Source organism: Typopeltis vanoorti, chromosome 5, assembly GCF_054136105.1.
Source record: "Typopeltis vanoorti isolate ZY-2024b chromosome 5, IOZ_Tvanoo_1.0, whole genome shotgun sequence".
NCBI classification, from domain to species: Eukaryota; Metazoa; Arthropoda; class Arachnida; order Uropygi; family Thelyphonidae; genus Typopeltis; species Typopeltis vanoorti.
The window spans coordinates 23327755-23347702 of NC_143553.1; the positions used below are offsets into that span (position 1 = coordinate 23327755).

At 36.2% G+C, this 19948-nt stretch overlaps 1 protein-coding gene across 4 annotated transcripts in view; it reads right to left on the bottom strand.

The window, feature by feature from the left end:
- Su(fu) (suppressor of fused domain protein) overlaps window positions 1-19948 on the bottom strand; it is a 494976-nt gene that overhangs the window by 343693 nt on the left and 131335 nt on the right. For all 4 annotated transcript variants that reach the window (XM_090393062.1, XM_090393061.1, XM_090393064.1 and 1 more), the window contains 2 exons: window positions 17118-17254; window positions 192-334 (listed from right to left, as the gene is read on the bottom strand). In XM_090393062.1, coding sequence (XP_090249188.1) covers window positions 192-334; window positions 17118-17254 — 280 coding nt within the window. The remainder of the gene's footprint in view (window positions 1-191; window positions 335-17117; window positions 17255-19948) is intronic.

A 19948-nucleotide genomic window follows, 5' to 3' on the forward strand; every position in this document is an offset into this window, starting at 1 on the left:
CTATTGCCTCATGGACACATCATAAAGATCAATTCTAATGACCAACAGCAAATGAAAAAGTCTGCAGTTAATGGAAGTAATTTATGCATGATGGGAACTGAAGTAAAAGGGGAAGAGCAAATTAACTACCTTATGTTAGAACAGAATCAAGAGATTCTACTTATTGCTTTATATAAATTATAACAAGTCACCTGGACAAAGGATACAAATCCAAATGGTGTCAGTATGGTCCCTAGTTGAGAATCTTCTGTCATAAGCATGTGTTGTATCCTTGATTCACTATTATCTAGAGAGCAGTGCCAAGAAACATGATCACCTGCACATAATGTATTTTCTACAAGTAAAAATTATATAATCTGTAATTCAAATTCTTAAAATAATATTATTAACTTGCATTATTAATTTAAAGTGTTTTTATATGATCTAATTAAATGCATAATACTTCAATATAAGATCAAACATTAAAAAATATATATCAAAAGACAAATGCTTTCTTTCCTGTGGCAAAGAAGGATGTGAAGAGTATGTTTTTTACATTGATAATTGTGAATGAGTGAAATGTGTCATGAATACTGGATGTGTTAAGGATTTTAAGATTCAATATAACAAATGTATTGATGGTTGAGTGCACCTCCTATGATAAGTCTGCTGATTCCATGGAGGTTGATATGATGATAATATTATAATAAATATAATAATAATTAGTAACAAAAGATGTGCATAAATTCACACGAAGAGACAGCATACAAGAGATAAAATAAATCAGTGACTATGCTGCTTTTGATAGTGATATCTTCAGAATGTTTAGGAATATAAGGGCGTATACATAGGATTTTAAATGAAAGTGTTAACCATTTAGTTGTGAGCAGTATAAAATTGGGCATCATATGGAAAAGACATAAGAGGGTTAAAAATAATAATAATTAAAGTCAATCAGTTTTCAGAGGAGAATTGTAGACTGATATAAACCAACATCACTGAAAAAGGCATCTGAAAGTAAGAATCTTAGAGGTACAATGGCAACATATGACAAAGAAGAAAGCAACACTGAAAGTAAGTTAGGAAGTATCCTTAACACGCTGCCTTAACCTCAGCCTTACGTGCATTAGTACAGTCCTAGCATTAAAGTGTTAAAGAATATAGAGAAAAATGAAAAGCTACAAAATGTATTTAAAGGAGCACAAGGTAAGATTTTGGAAAGATTATATAATATAAATATCACAAAGGTGGCATGAACTGTCATGAACTTGGAGGTTACTGAAAAATGCTTAGAAACAGAAAAAAAGGCACTGTAAAGGAGATGATTAAGGTGAGCTAATCACATATCTGAAGTAATTACTTTGAAAGATTGCTAAATGAGTTTAGCACTAAGATAACACTGAATATATAAAATATTCAAGAGAAAAGGTCAGGAATACATTTCAATTTTCTAGATTTCCAATAGTTTTACAAAGAAAAGTAGAAAGAAATCTGGAAATACAACTGGAGTATATGATAATCAACCAAATATGCTCAAATACAGAATATTTCAGCATATTTGAGAATTCCCATTGTAATGGGTTACCTTCCTACTTGTAAATGGCAAGTAGACTCTAGACATACTCACATAGTAGATGACTTTCATCACCCAGTGAAATACCACCAGCTTACTTATTGGAGACCTAAGTGGTTGTTGCCATCTTCGGTTCTTAGAGCAAGGGTTCCAGTTTCTGCTCTCCCCCCACCCCTTCAACCTTTTCACGCAGCATCAATGATACTCAATGAGGACATGCCAAACATACTGCAGCGATCCAGTACCCCACCCCCATCTTTGTCGGGACAACAGTAAAGCAGTTCTACATGCTGCCTACCAGTTAGCGTATGGGACTGAATCAGATGGTAATGCATTTTAGAAGGCTTAATGATCAATGATATGTGTGTTTGGGGAAGGGAGGACAGATGAGGCACTATCAAGGCCATGTAATGGTTAGGAGACGATGCTTTCTGAGTGGGCAACACATTTATGCACCTATTTTTCATCAACACACATGTTCCCCTTCTTTTTACCTTTTGAAAGATTAAATATGAAAATAAGCCTCAATAATAAATTTAGTTTAATCCTTTATCCAAGTGTGAGCAAACAAAGTTTGTGCCTGAAAGTATCTTCAGGACTGGGGTAAGGTAGTGCAACACCAGGACGACTCCTTGCAAAGGTGGAGCAAGCTACTAACACTCCTATTCTCAGTATCTCCCATACTGCATAACACATCTTGCGGATATGTATAACGTTATGCATTAAGGGAAGGGCCACTACCCAGACTAGTTTCGACCTTTATTGAGGTCTCTTCAGTGGGAGCCAGGCCCAAGTGGAGATACCAGGCAGAAGCATTAGCAAGGCGTTGTCAAATGGTGTGCCACCCTTTTTTTAATAAATTACTCTGGATTTAGAGAGAGATGTTGAAAGTTTATTTTTCACTTGGTTAGAGTATAAGAAATTTTGTTTAATCCTTTATCCAAGTGTGAGCAAACAAGGTTTGTGCCTGAAAGTATCTTCAGGACTGGAGTAAGGTGGTACAACACCAGGGCACTCCTTGCAAAGGTGGAACAAGCTACCAAAACTTCTATCTCAGGACTAGGGGCCATCCAATTTCCATGGATGGCCCCTAGTCCTCCCACCACCTGTTTTGAAAAATATCCTCTGAATAAATCTTATAGAAACCCTTCAGTAATTTGAATGTCTCAATCATATCACCCCATTTCTGCCTATCAACCAATTTCTGCAATCCACAAATCTTCAACCTGTTCTTGTAAAGTTCATTCCATAGATCTGCTATCATCTTGGTCACTCGCCTCTGGATCCTCTCCACCTCCTCCCCATCAAGAAGAAACTCTGGCACCTAGATCTGGGCACAGTAGTCAACATGGGGTCTTATCAAGGCTCGATACAGAGGAACAATAACTTGCTTGTATCTGCTCGTCAAAGTATTCTTCAGTAACAAAGTGATTTGATGAGCTGATTTAGCCACTTTTGCAATGTAAACTTCAACTCCCTATCCACCAACACTCTCAAATCCCTGGCCTCTTCAATTTCCTGGAGTACAGTTCCACCAATGTAGTATACTGCTGCTAATCTTTTCATCCAAAAATGTGCCACATTAAATTGACATCCATTCTCCTTAGCCCAATCCTCCAATCTATCCAAATCATCCAGCAAAATTTTGACATGATATGCATTCACTATTGCTCTACCCAACTCTGCATCATCAGCAAACAAATGAACAGTTCCTCTCAGATCCTTTCCTATATTCGTTAATGAACAAATTAAATAGTGGTGGTCCAAGAACAGAACCCTGCGGCACACCACTAGTCAGAGGCTGTCTTTTGGACTCTACTCCTGAATAAATAAACTACTCTCTGATATCTCTCCATCAACCACCCTCCTATCCATCTTACCAACCCTATATCCATCCCCATATGCTGCAGTTTACTGATTAGAATTCCATGTGATATCCTGTCAAAGGTGTTAGCAAGATCCAGCAGTATCACTGTAAACCCATTACCCTTATCCAGTTCAGCCGTCATAAAACGTGAGCAAGTTACTGAGGAATGATCTACTCTTCACAAAACCATGCTATCCCACATACAGTATACCATTTTCATCTATACATTCCTGTATTTTTCTCGACAACTTTCCCCAAAACCTTGAAAACGACTCCTGATATGCTGATCGGTCGGTAATTTGCAACAGCAGTCTTGGAACCTCCTTTATGCAGTGGAACTATCTTCCCCTCTTTCCACCCCCTCAGGACTAACCCAGACCCGAGACTCAAAATAAACAAAATGGTCAAGGGCACTGACAATTCTTTAGCCTCTTCACATAAGCCCCAAGTTGGTATACCATCCAATCCCATAGATGTATTCACATTAAGGTTTTGAAATAGACTATTCACCTCAATTCCTGTATAAGCTAATGGTTCCTTCATTCCTGCAATATCACCACCTGGATGATATACTCTTGCAAAGTGATCGCTCAGTGATTCCACTATATCAACTGATTCAGTTATCTCCCTACCATCAGCATTCCTTAAAATCATTCTGCCTTATACATTTTTTCTTTTACTTGCAACACATCGAAATCACTGTAGTCGAATTCTCTTTAGCATGCGTGGCTAATTTCCATTCATAATCCGCTTTTGCTTTTCTTACCACACTCTTTACCCTTCTGGCCTGTGCTTTATATTGTTCGTGTGCCTGCAGGTCACCTTTCTCCTTAAATTCCCTCCACAGTTGTTTCTTTTTTTGCAGCTCAAGCTTAATGGTGTTATTCATCCATTTAACCCCTACTTGATTTACTATCAAGTTTCTAGGTACACAGTCAGCCATTACCTCCTTCGAATGCTCCTTTACCACTTCCCATGCACCATCAACCTCCAGCCCTTGCAGTTTTACATGGCATGGCACTGACCAAGCAATCTCCTAAGCTTGTCATACTTACCAGCCCGGTAATTCCGCATGTACCCTGTCTTAATTGAAAATTCCATGCATTTAACCACCTCCCAGGTCGAGACCTTATGATCACTCTCACCAATTGGTAGCAACGTGGTAATATTCAATACAGTCAAATTCTCAGATGCAATTACTAGGTCAAGCACTCTCGAACCCCTAGTATATTCCATTACATGCCGTCTCAGGTAGTTATCCCTTAATAGCTGCATAAAATCCAATTCCTTCCACACGTATCCTCTCCTCCTTCCAATCAATGTTACCATAGTTGAAATCCCACATAAGGGTCAAAGCTGTATAACTGAGAGGAGACCTCCACATAGCCTTTAAAGGAATGCGGAGAACCGACCAGGGCTTCTGACCTAATGTCCACTCCTCACCTTCTCATGGTGCACCCTGTTGGGTATCTACTTTGATATTGAACGAACGAGGATGGGCTGGCAATTTGGGATTTAGCCGACCAAATTGTATTCTTATTGGTTAAACCAAAATAAAAAATGATGGTACAACATGACAAAATTTCATGCCGGCTGGGGCGTCGCCCGGTTAAACAAGGTCCCCCCGTTGTTTTCGCCAGGGAACCAGGGCGAACAGCGAAAAGTCAGCTACTGGAACAAATCTGAAAACAAACCCCAACTCAACATCACCAGAGTTAAAGATCGGTACTATCAACATAAGAAGCCTGAATGGCAAAGAAATGGAGCTAGCTGAGGAATTAGATAAGTACCAGATCGACATAATAGGGGTGACTGAAACAAAAAAGACCAAAAATGGTGAGATCTTTCTGAGCAATAAATACAAAATATTATATTCAGGCAATGACAATCAAGGACAAGAAGGAGTAGCCATACTATTCAACACAAAATATGAGGCTAATCTTCTTGAATGGCAGTCAGTCTCAAGTAGAGTAATGTGGGCAAATATGAGAATGGGGAACTGGACAATGAGACTTATTTGTGCCTATGGTCCCACAGAAGGTTCTACTAAGGTAGAAGTGGAGGAATTTTTTGACGCTTTAGAAAAAGCAACTGACACAATGAAAAAGGAAAAGTTGGTCCTTGTTGGGGATCTAAATAGCAGAGTAGGAAATGAGTTGGCAGGATAACAACCCAGAGGAAGACCAAGATATAGGTGGATTGATACGGTACAAAATGCCTTAGACGATAGAGATATAAGATCTGATAATGTTGGAGTCTTGACATGTAACAGACTGATTTGGAGGAAAATTGTAGATAAGAAGTTAGTAATGATGTAAATTTTTCATGTAGTACTGTCATATCCTGTACACCCCTTGAGGGTACATGGCAGGAATTTGATGATGATGATCATGATGATCATCATCATCACATACTCATTGCGTCTATTTGCTTATGCATACTATCGCCACCATCTATTCCATCATCTGATCTATAGCACCACCCAACTGTATATTTTGTTCTGCTAGTCTCAATCTCACACCAAATAGCCTCAAATGTGCTCTTTTCACTATCCTGCAGTTCAACTTCTATTCTCCTTGGCTACAGTTCATCAGCTATCATCAATATCACTCCCCCCATTTTTTTCTCTCTGTCCCTCCTGAACACACTATACCCTTCATATTCTATCGCACTAGTTATATCATCTTTTGTCAGCCATGTCTCACTAATGCCAATAATCTGTGGCCAGGAAGAGCCAACCAAGGCCAAAAATTCTTCCTTCTTGTTCCTAATTACTCCTGCCATTAGTATACATGAAGTGCAGAAGCCCATTAGTCCCACCCCCATCTTGATGCTTTATACTAACTATCCCATTCTGATTTGTTGTCCTTCGTACTAGCTTGGGCATATTAAATACATTCATACACTCAACTGCCTCACTGGTGTCTGCATATCCACATCATGTGAAAGAAATAATCCATATTGGAATGAAAGCTTTCATTTCTCTCTTAAAATTCCCACCTTATATCCAAATCATGGTCTCCAAGAAGAGTTCTAGGATAGTGCAAAAAAAAAAAAACAGCCTATCACAAGTGGTTTGAGACCAATACACCAGCTTCCTTAAGAGACTACACAGTTGCTCAAAACACTTCTAAAACCATCATTAAAAGGGCTAACTTCAACAACAATAAAATGTGTTGTATAATTTGATTACCAGTTTTCTCTTGGCACAATTGTATTGTCTCTTCAATCTAAATGTCAACAGTAGACTTTGTCAACACTTGGAGAACTTCTAGAAAATTACTAAGTAATTTGGACACCAAAAAGTCCCTAGGTCCTGATGGCATCTCTCAATCTCTCCATTTGTCCAAGCATGCCAGGATAGTGCAAAAAAACACCCTATCACATGTGGCTTGAGAGACAATCTGTATTGTCTCTTCAATCCAGCCTAGTCCAAACAAAGGGAAATACAAGTCAGCCATCAAACTATAGACCAAATGTTATCACCTCAGTTCTCCTCTCCAAAATAACAGAGGAAGTCATTAATAACCAACAGCTCCATTATCTAGAGGTCCACTAATTAATCAGCGACCACCAGTATGGATTCTGCCATTAAAGATCCACAGCTGACCTCTTAGCTTACATCACCCACAACTGGACATGTGCAATGAGGGTTGGAGAAACTTGTGCTAAGGCTCTTGACATTTCCAGAGTTTGATTGTGTCCGGCATTGAGGTCTGCTAAACAAACGGCCACTCTCTGTAACTGGGTTGCCAGTTTCCTCTCTTTGAGCTTCACCACCAATGCAGGAGTACCTCAGGGCTGTTCTATCACCTATCCTCTTTCTCAGTCACCACTGATCCTTTTCACAGCTTTGTAGACAATAGTGCTCTCCATTCATTACTCATTTGACAAACAATGCAGTGCAAAAATATCAAGCATCAAGACCATCTACAGTTAGTGTCTTAAAAACTGATATGTTCTTCAATGGGGTGAGGACAATCTGTCAAAATTCAATGCCATCAAAAATCAGTCTTACCTCTTCTCTCACAAAAGAAATCTCAGCTCACATTCCCTTACCTTCAATAATACACAAATCACCAGACAAGCTCAGCTCTTTCTGTTTTAAGTAAAATTTACTTCCAGTCTCTCCTGGCACAAATGCATCACAGAACAGCTTCATGAACATCAAAAAACTAGACATTCTCTTTCACTCAAGAGGCTATTTTACACCCAACCAACTCTTAACTATATACAAATCTCAAATGTGGCTTTGCTTAGAATTAATACTACTCACATTTGGGTGGAGCACCTAAAACTTCTCTAAAAATTCTTGATGGTGTCCAGAGGAGAGCAATTCAGCTCACAGATGATCTCTCTCTTACAGATTCACGTCAGCCTGTATCTCACAGATGCAGTGTTTTGGCTGTGTATATTCCACAGGTACTTTAATGGTCAATGATGCACTGAACTGGCAACCATAATTCCTCCACTTTATGCTGCATCTATTAATACAAGAGCAGCAGGTGGCCAGCATCCCTTTTCAGTGCAACTGCAAACACAATGAACCTTCTTTTGTTCTGCTCTTTTATTCCATCTAACTCTGTCCTCTAGAACAGCCTACTGCATGAGGTATTTCAAAACAACTACAACTCTTTAAAAAAAAAAAAAAAAAGTTAATAAACTTCTATCAGACTCCCCACCTACCCTCCAGATCCCCACCCACATTCCATACATCTCTAGTGTATGGGATCAATATTAAAAAAAAAAAGAAAGTGAACCATAAGCATGGATTTTGTCAATCTAGACCCATGGGAGATATAGCTTACACCTCTGAACTCATTCCATCGAAAGCCTGTGCCATTTCACCAGACAATCTCCAAACAAATTACCAAAATGTGTGTTGTATAATTTGATTACCAGTTTTCTCTTGGCTTAATCCTTACACAATGCATGGTGCTCTCTCTCTCTCTTCAGATTTTCCTGCTAATGCAGGAATCCCTCAGGGCTCTGTTATTTTACCCATCCTCTTCCTGATTTATATAAATGGCTTGTGCCCAATGACTGCAAGCCCTATTCATGATATGATTATGCTAGGAATAATGTTTGGAATAAAAGTCTAAGAAGAGAGATTTGGTCTTGAATGTTGTTCTGAGTATTATCAAAAGTAAATGGAAAAGATCTGAGGTCTTTTCTGTGAGAAAACAAGAAAAATTGTGTTTTAGAAGCACAGAAGTTGAGTAGGTTGTTTTCACTCCAGTCAAGGATACTGCAGATAATTTTAAAGCTTGAAGATGTTTGAGCACTGCAGTATGATGAGTGGAGCATACTATTATCAGCAAGACATTTGTTCATTAATGATCATATCACCAAGTGCAAAGATTAAGGATGATTAGTAAAGATATTGGCAGAGAACAGAAGTGAAAGAATTGATTGTTTTAGCAAAAACAAGTGATCTGAAAGGCAAGAAACACCTTTCTTTGTGAGATTAGATATAATAACATTTGCTGTAAGAAACTTCCCAGATTTCCAATCTGAATGGGTTGATAACAAAATTATGCAAAGGTAACTGAGCAGAAGGGAGATATTGAAAAATATGTAGACAAATGCCAAAAGTATCAAAAATAAAGGGGATGGGGAATTTTTGGCATTGGTCAGCGGGACTTCGCAAAAAATTATTGGCATCAGCAAGATCCAACTGACAAGATAGTATAGTTATTCGACCAGAAATACACAAGTATGGAGGTATAAAAGTCTTGCAGTGTAAGATAGTGCTAGTGCACAAGGATGGTGGTAAAATGCAGGTGTGTGTGGGAGTGTACAGGCGACAATCGTATAATGCGGTACTTGTACAATGCGGTTTCGATATAACGCGGTCTATAAACGCAGTTGTTTCAATATAACACAGTCTGTAAATTGTAGTAACCCTTCATCTTTTCATATATTTTTCACCGCGCAACTTAAAAATCAAAGTTTATCTTCGTTAAATTTGCGTCTGCCTGTATTGCGCATGTAGTTATAAGTAGCCAATTTATATTAGAGAAAATACCCTTTAGCAAGCATATACATCAATTGTTTACGGTAAACGAAGACAATTTCTATTGTCTTCGTTTTCTGCCAGGAAAGTGCATTAAAATCATAAGTGTGTTAATCTCAAGCTGATCACTTTATTTTCTGATGAGTTACATACAATATGTAATGCTTTTTTTTGTGTAAAAAATTTATTTTTATAGTAATGGCCACTTAGAGGGCTTTTGCAATATGGTCAAAAATGAAATTAGTAAATTAATTGATGGGGAAACAGATTTAAATGAGGAGGAACTGGTACAATTGATAGATGACCTCGAACCAAATGACAAGGAAAGTTCTCCCGAAGATTCTGATTGTGATGAATCTGTTAAAGAATTCAGTTTAAACAAATTAGCAGACAGAAAGGATTGGACTTAGCAAGAAAGTTAGGAAGTTATTTTATGGATAATGATCCCTCAATGGAGCGCTCTGGAAAATTCACAAGACAATTGGATATTTCTTTGCAAGTTTATTTTTCACTTGGTTAGACTATAATAAATTTAATTTAATCCTTTATCCAAGTGTGAGCAAACAAAGTTTGCACCTGAAAGTATCTTCAGGACTGGGGGTAAGGTAGTACAACACCAGGCAACTCGTTGCAAAGGTGGAGCAAGCTAACATGGTGTTGTACTACCTTACCTGAGTCCTGATGATACTTTCAGGGGCAAACTTTGTTTGCTCACACTTGGATAAAGGATTAAACTAAATTAATTGGATATTTCTTTAGCTCCATATTATGAACTTAATAAAAAAAGGCAGCATAGTGATAAGCAAGGTCTTATTACTGACTTCTTGATAATTAAACCAACCGACGTATGCAATGAGAATTATACAAATGATATCCAAGAGATTTCAAGTGATGATGATGTCTGGCCACTCAGAAATAAAGAACATCTATGAAATGTTAGTTTTGAAGAGAGTGATGATGATTAAATTATGCACTTTATTTTATTTTGCCTAAAACATTTGTGCATTATGTGCAATGAAGTTTACTTACAATTTTTAATTTTATAAGTTTATACTATGTATTTGTTTCACAGTTTATATGTTTTCTTAACTTACATGAATTACCTGAATGAAATAAAAATATATTTTTGTTGGGTATGTCATTGTTGTTTATATAATTTAAAAAAAAAAACAACGATTTCGGACCCTAACCCTACTTTTTGTATGTGATCTGATTCTCGAAAAACGCGATTTATACAATGCGCCATTTCTATGGAACCTAACATCCGTGTTATATGAGGGCTACTGGTATACAGTTTTACTTACTCGCTCACACACTCTGAGTGGCTATAATTCTTAAATTCAAAATACAAAGGAAACACTGAAACTAATCTCCAAATTAATCTTGCACACAAGTTTGTATTCCAGGATATTGCATATATAACCTAACCTCTTCCCATTCCCATTCATGTGTCGCCTCCTATCTAGGCTACTACCATGATCTGACTTATAGTTAACTATGGGTGTAATGACATCTGGTGAGGACCCTATCTCTTCCACATATTGTCATAAGTATTCATGACTGTAATCTGTGTGTGTTCATGGGACCGGTTTGCCTGTTCTGAGGGTTGAAAAACCGGAGTTTCCAGGTGAAAAAATCCTCTACCTCCATATGAGACCAGCTAAAGGTTACTCACATCATAGACGGGTATCGAACCCAGTTCTTTCTGACCAAAGGGTCTATACCGACTGAGTTATGAAGGCTCAATCTAACCTCTTAAATAACCATTTAATCCTATTAACAGACTGAATCTTCATACTCTTTTGGTTAAAAATAAAAATCTTTAATCTATGAATAACACAAATATATATACTATACAATATAAAATCAACTGCTCTAGGCAAGTACCAGTGTATTCTTCAATTTACAACAAGAAAAAATGTGCATGCACAACTTTATTCCAATCATATAAACCAACAGTTATTATCCTATATGGACAAAACTGCTAGAATCTTAGTCTCTTGCCTCCTAAAGAACTTTTATTCCTTCTCAAGTTCACACAGGAGAGAGAAACACAAAACAAAGGTGCTCTCTATATGACAGCAACACAAACACAACAGACAAATTCTTCTTGCACTTTAAAATCACAGATGATTGAATAAAACAAATCTTGTCTTCATTCAAGACACTTCTGTAATAACCTCACTTTCTATATGAAAGTAACAAGCTTCACTGAATAAACTACTAAAACTATAGCACTTTATAATGAATTAACTCTCTATATGAAAGTCTCAACATTCTTCTAAAAACATCACAGTTTCAGCACTTCAGAACAACCTTTTGCTTCCACATGAAAATATCTGAAAAAATAACTAAAACCATATCGCAGTTAGAAATCACTTTCATAGGCCACATAGCCAGACTCAGGGATAACAGATGGACATACAGAATACTCAATTGGCAACCAAGAATAAAGAGAAAACCAGGAAGACCACTACAAGATGGGAAGACCCATTAGTGAAATCTATGAGTATAACATGAAAGAGAGAGAGGCTCAAGATCGAGATCGTTGGAGGCACCTTTGTGACCTGCACTTATGGAGAAATCCTGAATTTAAATAAATTATAATCCTAGAATTAACTCGCGCAAAATATTATTTATTAGTATAATTTTCACCTGAGTATCACAGGCATCTTCAATACAAGGTTGAACGATAACTGACAATTCCAAAAGATGCCACCTAATTAGCTAATGCAAGATAACTAAAATAGGTCATTAAATTTCCTAAAAAAAATAAAAATATAAAAAATAATTAATTAAATAATATATATATATATATATACACACACACAATTAAAAATTTTACAAAAGATTAGCTTATTTAATATACTATCTCCCACAAAAGGGATAAATGTAGACCATCAGATCCGTTTAAGTTAGGAGAATGAAGTAAAGTTTCACGTGTTTCTTTATAAAGCTGTTCCATGAGGAACCAACTTGTATGAGGAACCAACTTGTATGAAGAACTCTTGTCTTGTTCCAATGAATTCTAATGTCCAGTGCTGATGGCATGCTCTGCAAGTCCAGACTGTTCAGGTTTAAGGTATTGAATATATGGCTTATGTTCTTCTATCTGAATAAAAGCAGATCTTCCTGTTTGTCTGAAATAAGATAACCCACAAGAGCAAGGAATCTGGTAGAGACCTGGATGACTGAGATGTAGAAGCTTGTCCTTTGGAGAAGTGAGAAAGGTGCTGATTTTTCTGATGGAGCAAAAGGCAATAAAAATATTTAGTGGTTTTAAAACTTTTGCAATGCATTCACTAATGCCTTGCATAAGGGATAGGAATATGAGTTATTTTTTCTGTATTTGAAGAGGTAGAGATACCAAAGCTTCTCAAAGCTCTTTTGATAAAAAAATCCTTATAACTATTAGATAAAAAAGTGGAAATCGCAATTTTTTTTGTAATAGCTCATCTGAAGAACCAGTGATTTAAAAGTTCCAGCCTTTTGACTGGGATGGTGATGAGATTCAGCATGGATATAATGGCCTGTATAAATCTTCTTCCTAAAAACTGAGAAATGTAGGTTACCATCTAGTTGGTGAAGAATTAAAAAAGCTAACTTATTTACTTCTTCCTCTAGGGCAAATTGGATCCTTGGATGAAGTGCATTTAATTTAGAGAGAAACTGTTGTAATTCATAAGAGTCATTCCAGACAGCAAAAATGTCATCTACATATCTGAACCAATCAGTAGGTCTAAGTGAAATGTTGTCAAAATTACACTGTTCAAAGTGCTCTACAAAGAAGTTGGCGATAGCAGGAGAAATAGGATTGCTCATTGTTGTTCCTTCGATTTGTTGATATAACTTGTTTTTAAAGGAAAAATAACCAGAAAATAACTATACAAAATCAAATATTTTAACAATGTCTAAAGGAAATTCTTGTTGTTGTAATTCAATGCTGTCAGATAAAGGAACATCAGTAAATAATGAAACAAAAACATCTAAACTAATCATAATATCTAAAGCGTTCAAATGAAGATCCTAAATTTTATTTTTGAAATCCAAAGTATTTTTTATATAAGTAGTAGTTCTTCTAGTTGAAGAAGTGAGTAAGTTTGATAAAAATTTTGACATTTTATAAGTGGGACAACCTATACAGCCTACAACTGGTCTTAACAGTTAGGTGGACAACCAAAGAACGTTTTAAGTTTTTTCTTTGATTCTCATTCCATGTAGATACATTATCTATAAAAGAATTAAGTCTTTTTAATTGACTACTATTAGGATCGATGTGAGGGTCCTGTAAGTTGAATAGTCTAAGAGTAATAGAGACAATTTTCTCTCATATTCTCTTCTATCTTGAATAATGACAGGTTTTGTCAGCTTTCTAATATTTTTAATAATTCCTATCCCTTATGTGAAAAGCATTAGTGAACGCATAGCAAGTTTTAAAATCATTAAATATTTTTATTGCCTTTTTCCCCATCAGAAAAATGTCCACCTTTCTCCAAAGGACAAGCTTACACATCTGTATCATCCAGGTGTCTACCAGATTCCTTGCTCCTGTGGGTTATTTTATTTCGGACAAACAGGAAGATCTACTTTTATTTGGCTAGAAGAACACAAGTCTTATATTCAATACCCTGAACCTGAAGAGTCTGGACTTGCAGAACATGGCATCAACACTAGACATAGCATTCACTGGATTAAGACAAGAGTCCCTCATACAAGTCAGTTCCTCATGAAACGGCTTATAAAGAAACGTGAAACTTTACTTCACTCTCATGACTTAAATAGATCCGATGGTCTACATCTATCCCCTTTGTGGGAGTTAGTGCTTTTTAAATCGGCTAATCTTTCCTAACTTTCTTTAATTAATTATATATATATATATATATTATTTAATTATTTTATGTATTTTTTTTTAAGTTAGGAAATTTAATGACCTTTTTTAGTTATCCTGCATTAGCTACTTAGACAGCACCTTTTGGAATTGTCAGTAATTGCTCAAACTTGTACTGAAGATGGCTGTGATACTCAGGCAAAAATTATACTAATAAATAATCGATTGGTAGAGCCTCTGCTACTAATGGCTCAGTTAAGTAAGTCTGAGCGCGGTTAGTAGTTGGAAGGGGACCATTCGTTCAATGCTATTGGCACACTTTCCCTCGATGAGTCTTTGGACTCCCTGGAGGTGTCAAATAATAATAATAATAATAATATTTTACATGAGTTAATTCCAGTATTATAATTTATTTAAATATGCATACTCACGGTATTTCCTTATTGAAACAGAAATCCTGTATGAAACACAGATTCATCAGGGTAATCAGAAAGCAATTTGACATTTATTTATGATGTGTAAGAAGATATACAACAAGAGTATGGCTTTTTAACAAAATAGGATATGAAAGATTAACAAATCAAGTGCTTTCAGCATAAGTGGCAGGGCAAGATCAAGATACAAATTAACCATCACAACTGAAAAGTATCATGAAATTAATTAAAGCCCTAAAATATAAGAGAGTGTTTTAAAATAATGTTGCTGAGAACATGTGTTAAACTATTGTTATATCCTGTAAACCTGTTGAGAGTGTATCCCAAGAAGTTACAAAATATCATTGTGGCAAGCAAGTAAGCATCGACATGTGAATTTATTGTAAAATGAATTCACCAAAAAAACTGATGCTAAGAAGCTACTAGGGCCAAATAGCAATGCTATCCAGAAAATTCACTGAGTAAACCTTCCGCTTTAACAAATTGATCTCTGGTTCATATAAGGTTTGCTAATAGTGATAGGTGCAAAATAAATTAATTATTCTACTTAAAAATTTTTGTGCAATTATATATCATACTGGTTGACACTCCATGAAGTCCAAAGACTCATTGTGGAGGGCAGTCCATATTGATCACTAATTGTATTTTTGTCTGTTAACTGCATGACTCTGACTGATTTGCCTATATCTTGAATTAACCACGTTACCGGCCAAGATGTCTACAGACGTCAAGTTTATCATGGATGCGAAGTGCATATTAAAATTGTAATACCATTGATATTACATTGAAATATATGATGGATACGAAGCATATGAGGATGCGTATGTGATCCATAATAACCGGTGAGGTGGTTAAAAGCCAGTTCCATCAGTTTCAATTGAAAAAGTCCATATAATGATTCTTCTCATGATGACAAAATTCAAACTCAGATCGTTTACAATAAAGGGATGAACTGTTTCGTTATTCTTCATACTGTGTTATAGAGGCACTGCACAGTGAATATAAACTAATGAAAGGATTTCTTCACTCCAATGAAACGTTTGTAAACAGGAGACTCATATATACAGGGACACATTCCTATCTGTACGAATAACAAATATACATATATCTCATCTCATCTCATCTTCCTTATACCCTCTTTTACCTTGCGGTGTCGAGGGTCCATTGATCATTGGACCTCACTCCGTTTACAGGATAAGGTGGTCAGCCTTATGCCCCAGTGTATCCTATGGCCTGTAGTGTTGAGTTCTCAAGGCCAGTTTGCCTGCTTTGCGGGATGAAAAACCCCAGAATAAACTGGGGAAAAAACCCTACTGTCCACGCCCAAGACTGGCTAACTTGGCTATGGCTGAGGAAGATCCTTCAGCTCCTCACGTCACCGACGGGAATCGAACCTAGGACACTCCTTCCCCAGGCATATGGTTGCGAAGCGCATAGCCACTAGGCTAACTGGGCAGACAAAAAGTATCATATATATATATATATATAATTTTATATATATATAAAATAAATATAAAAAGTATCATATATATATATATATATACACAGTAAACCCTCTTTTTTACACTTTTCAGGGGACTGATGGAAAAAAAGTGTAAATAGCAAGAAATGTAAAAAAATATTAAAAAGATTACAAAATTTAATAACTGAAAATAAATGAATTTACAATGTACTTACATTTATCTATTTAAAAAAAATCTTTAATTGTTGATTGTTTCTGCTTTTCGTTTTTTTTTTTTTTTTGACTTAGCGCCAGATTGCTTTGCATCAAGTTCAATGCTTGACCTGTTTTTTTACTATCGTGTTCAAAGTGGACACGGAGAGTCCAAGATCATATGCTAAATGCACACATGTTCCGGCATGCCAATTTACACGTCACAGAATTGCCATCTTTTCTTCTACTGAAATACATTTTCTGTCTTTTTTCTCCATGTTACTAACATGGATAATCCACCACTGCAACTTGAAAACAACTTTCACACGCTGAATTACGTTGCAGAAATTCTGCAATATAAATTCGTAATGTGATTGAAAAATCACGGTATCGCTCATCACTACAGTACTGCAGCATGCGTGCAAGTCATCGTGATGGCGGAAACGAAACTACAGCCGAAAGCAATGTCACCTGAGAACAGAAATGCGCATATTTCCGCTGAAATTGATTCGAAAATCAGTATTGCCACCGAGAAAAAAAAACGCAAATCACGGGAAATAACGTCCGCATCAAGTTGTTAATGGCGGGGAAACTACATCGTGAGAATAGGCCTTAAGACAGGACCAACAGAAAATGACGTAAATTTGCAGGAAAACGTAAATTGCGGGAACGTAAAAACAGGGTTTTACTGTATATATGTTTACCATAAATTAACATGAAATTAAAGTTACTGCCTAATCATTTCTTTTAATTTTTTATTGTTTACCTGACTGGAAAACGTATTTGGCAAGGGCCTGCATTATGGCAGCAGGCCATGTTGGTGGCGCAGTTTCTTCAGGCTCCTTCTTCAATCGAAAAGTAAGCTCAAACCCAAATCCACTTGGTACATCACTGCCTGAAATTCTATTAATGATGAATAAGATCACACACTCAAACTTCACTACAAAATTCTGCTACTTTACAGGCATTAATCTTCTCAATAATAACAATAAAATTATGTTACCACTTATCTTTTCTGTACAAAAAAAAGCAACCAACACATAAAATAACCACTTGTATATTCGTAATACAACACAACATGCACAATAATTTTAATAATAAGATTAAGGATGGATAAAGTAATACTATTAAGCTGACAAAGGACAAGTGAAAGATTAAATATTTTAAAAACTTTAACTGCCTTTACTGTAGGGCAGATCCTTGCTATCCATTAACTTGCTTATAGGCAGCAAAGCTCTTTTTATTATTATTATTTTCCTGATTCCCTCATGGTGTCATAAGACTCATTGTGGGAGGTTAACACTAGTGAACATGGTCTATCATACCACTCTTTAAAATCATCCACAGTCTGCACATTTCATCACCTTTTCAGGCAATGCATTCCTTGCTCCTGCCACTCTCCATGCAATACTTCTTACTAAATAATACTTATTTCTTACCCTTTTACTCATCATGTCCTTTTGCAACTTTCAGGGATGGAAGCTTGTCCTTGTTCCTTTCTCTTTTTCTATCATATGAAAATCTTCTCAGTGTTAATACAATAATAATCCTTTAACAGCTTAAATGCCTTGATCACATTCCGCACCCATTGCCTTCTATTCACCACTCTGCAGTCCATATGCCTTCAGTGTATCCTCATAATCAATGTTGTATACAGTCCTGATATCATTTTTGTTATCCATTTCTGCACACTTTCCATGGTTACTCATCCCCTTCAAATCCTGGTGACCAGATCTGAACACAGAAATCTAGATGTGGTCTGATTAAAGCTTTATACAATGGGACAATCACATATATTTCCTGTGGCCAATATTCTCTTGAACATGGATGCAATTCTGTGGGATGTCTTCACAATTTTTGCCATATGTCCCAGGAACTTTAAATCTCTATCCACAATCACCCCAAGATCCCTTTGCTTCCTCAACTTCTGACATTGTTTCAGAGATCTCTGTGCATTACAATAATAATCTCAGGACAAGAAAGACAAAGGTGAGCTGAAGCTCAATAACACTACAGAAATACAATCATAACCTCAACTTTTGCATATAATCTGTTTTACCTAGCTTTTGCTAATGCTAGAATTCCCCCCCCCCCTTAGCTCAAAAGTCAATCAACTACACTATCCGATTACACTTTTTTTTTATTTTTTAGTATTGCAACTGGACAACGAATTTTGGTGTTTCAAGGCATAATGCATTCACATTTCAAATATCAGTTTTCATGAAAACTGAGACTAGAAATATAAGAACGTCAGAAAATATTATTTTTTACTTTATTATTTTTATGGCTATTTAGCCTATTTTTGTTTAGGAGTGTCCCTTTTATAACGTCATCGGCTTTTTACTCAAATTTTAGGGCATTACTGATGTTTTATATAGACAGATACGTGAAGAATACATAAGAGGAATAATTCGGACATACCTTTGTAGGATGTAGCTGGCTGTCTTCTTATTCAGTGGCATCCTGGCATATGGCAATATACATTCATCTGCTGTTCAAGGAAGGAAGTATGATTGAAAGGAAGGGGAGATGGAAATGTGGGGGAAGAGAGATGTAGGAGAATTACTATTGAGGCAAGAGTTATGTGAACTTTTTTGAAAAACCCAGTTTTTTTTTTTTTATTATTATTAAAGGTGGAATTGGGATGTTGCAGTCATGGAAGTGTTCTTGTAGTGTTGCCCATAAAGATTTGATGGTAGAACCTGTGTAGTTGACATCACAATCTTGTTGGAAAGGGAATTTGCTATTTTTGGTTCATGGTGAATACTAGCTTATAGACAGTGTTTAAAAATGTATTTGTAGGCTACTTAAATATAAAGAGCCAACAGGCTTCATTTCGGCAATATAAACATTAATTAAATTAAGGGGATATTAGATCCTACATTGTTTTAAAACCAAATAAGGAACTCAAAGATTGGAATCAGAGAGTTTCATGCCGAATATAGTATAAAAAACTATAAAAGTATTGGCGAATACTAGCGTGAGCTAAGTGCAAGTAGTCCTAGGCGATATAAACATTAATGTTTATATTAATGAAATGCCGAAATGAAGCCTGTTGGCTGTTTATATTTAAGTAACTTAATGGGTGTACCTTTTTGGACAACTCGTATAGCAGAGTATATAAGTTCTTTTCGCTATACCCTTTGGTATTAATTTGGTCTAGCTACTCACTGATGAAGCCTCAATAAAGGCTGAAACCGGTCTGAGTAGTGACCTCCCTACCATAATGTAATAACAGCATACATTTCCTAGGAAATGTGTTTTTACAGTATGCCAAATTCCAAGAATAAAAATCAGAACTTTCCCCACCTTTGCAACGAGTTGCCCGTGTTTGTACTACATTCTAGGACTACTTGCACTTAGCTCACGCTATTATTCGCCGATACTTTTATAGTTTTTTATACTATATTCGGCATGAAACTCTCTGATTCCAATCTTTGAGTTTCTTATTCGGTTTTAAAACAATGTGGGATTTAATATCCCCTTAATTTAATTGATGTTTATATCGCCGAAATGAAGCCTGGTGGCTCTTTATATTTAAGTAACTTAATGAGTGCACCTTTTTGGACAACTTGTATAGCAGAGTATATAAGTTCT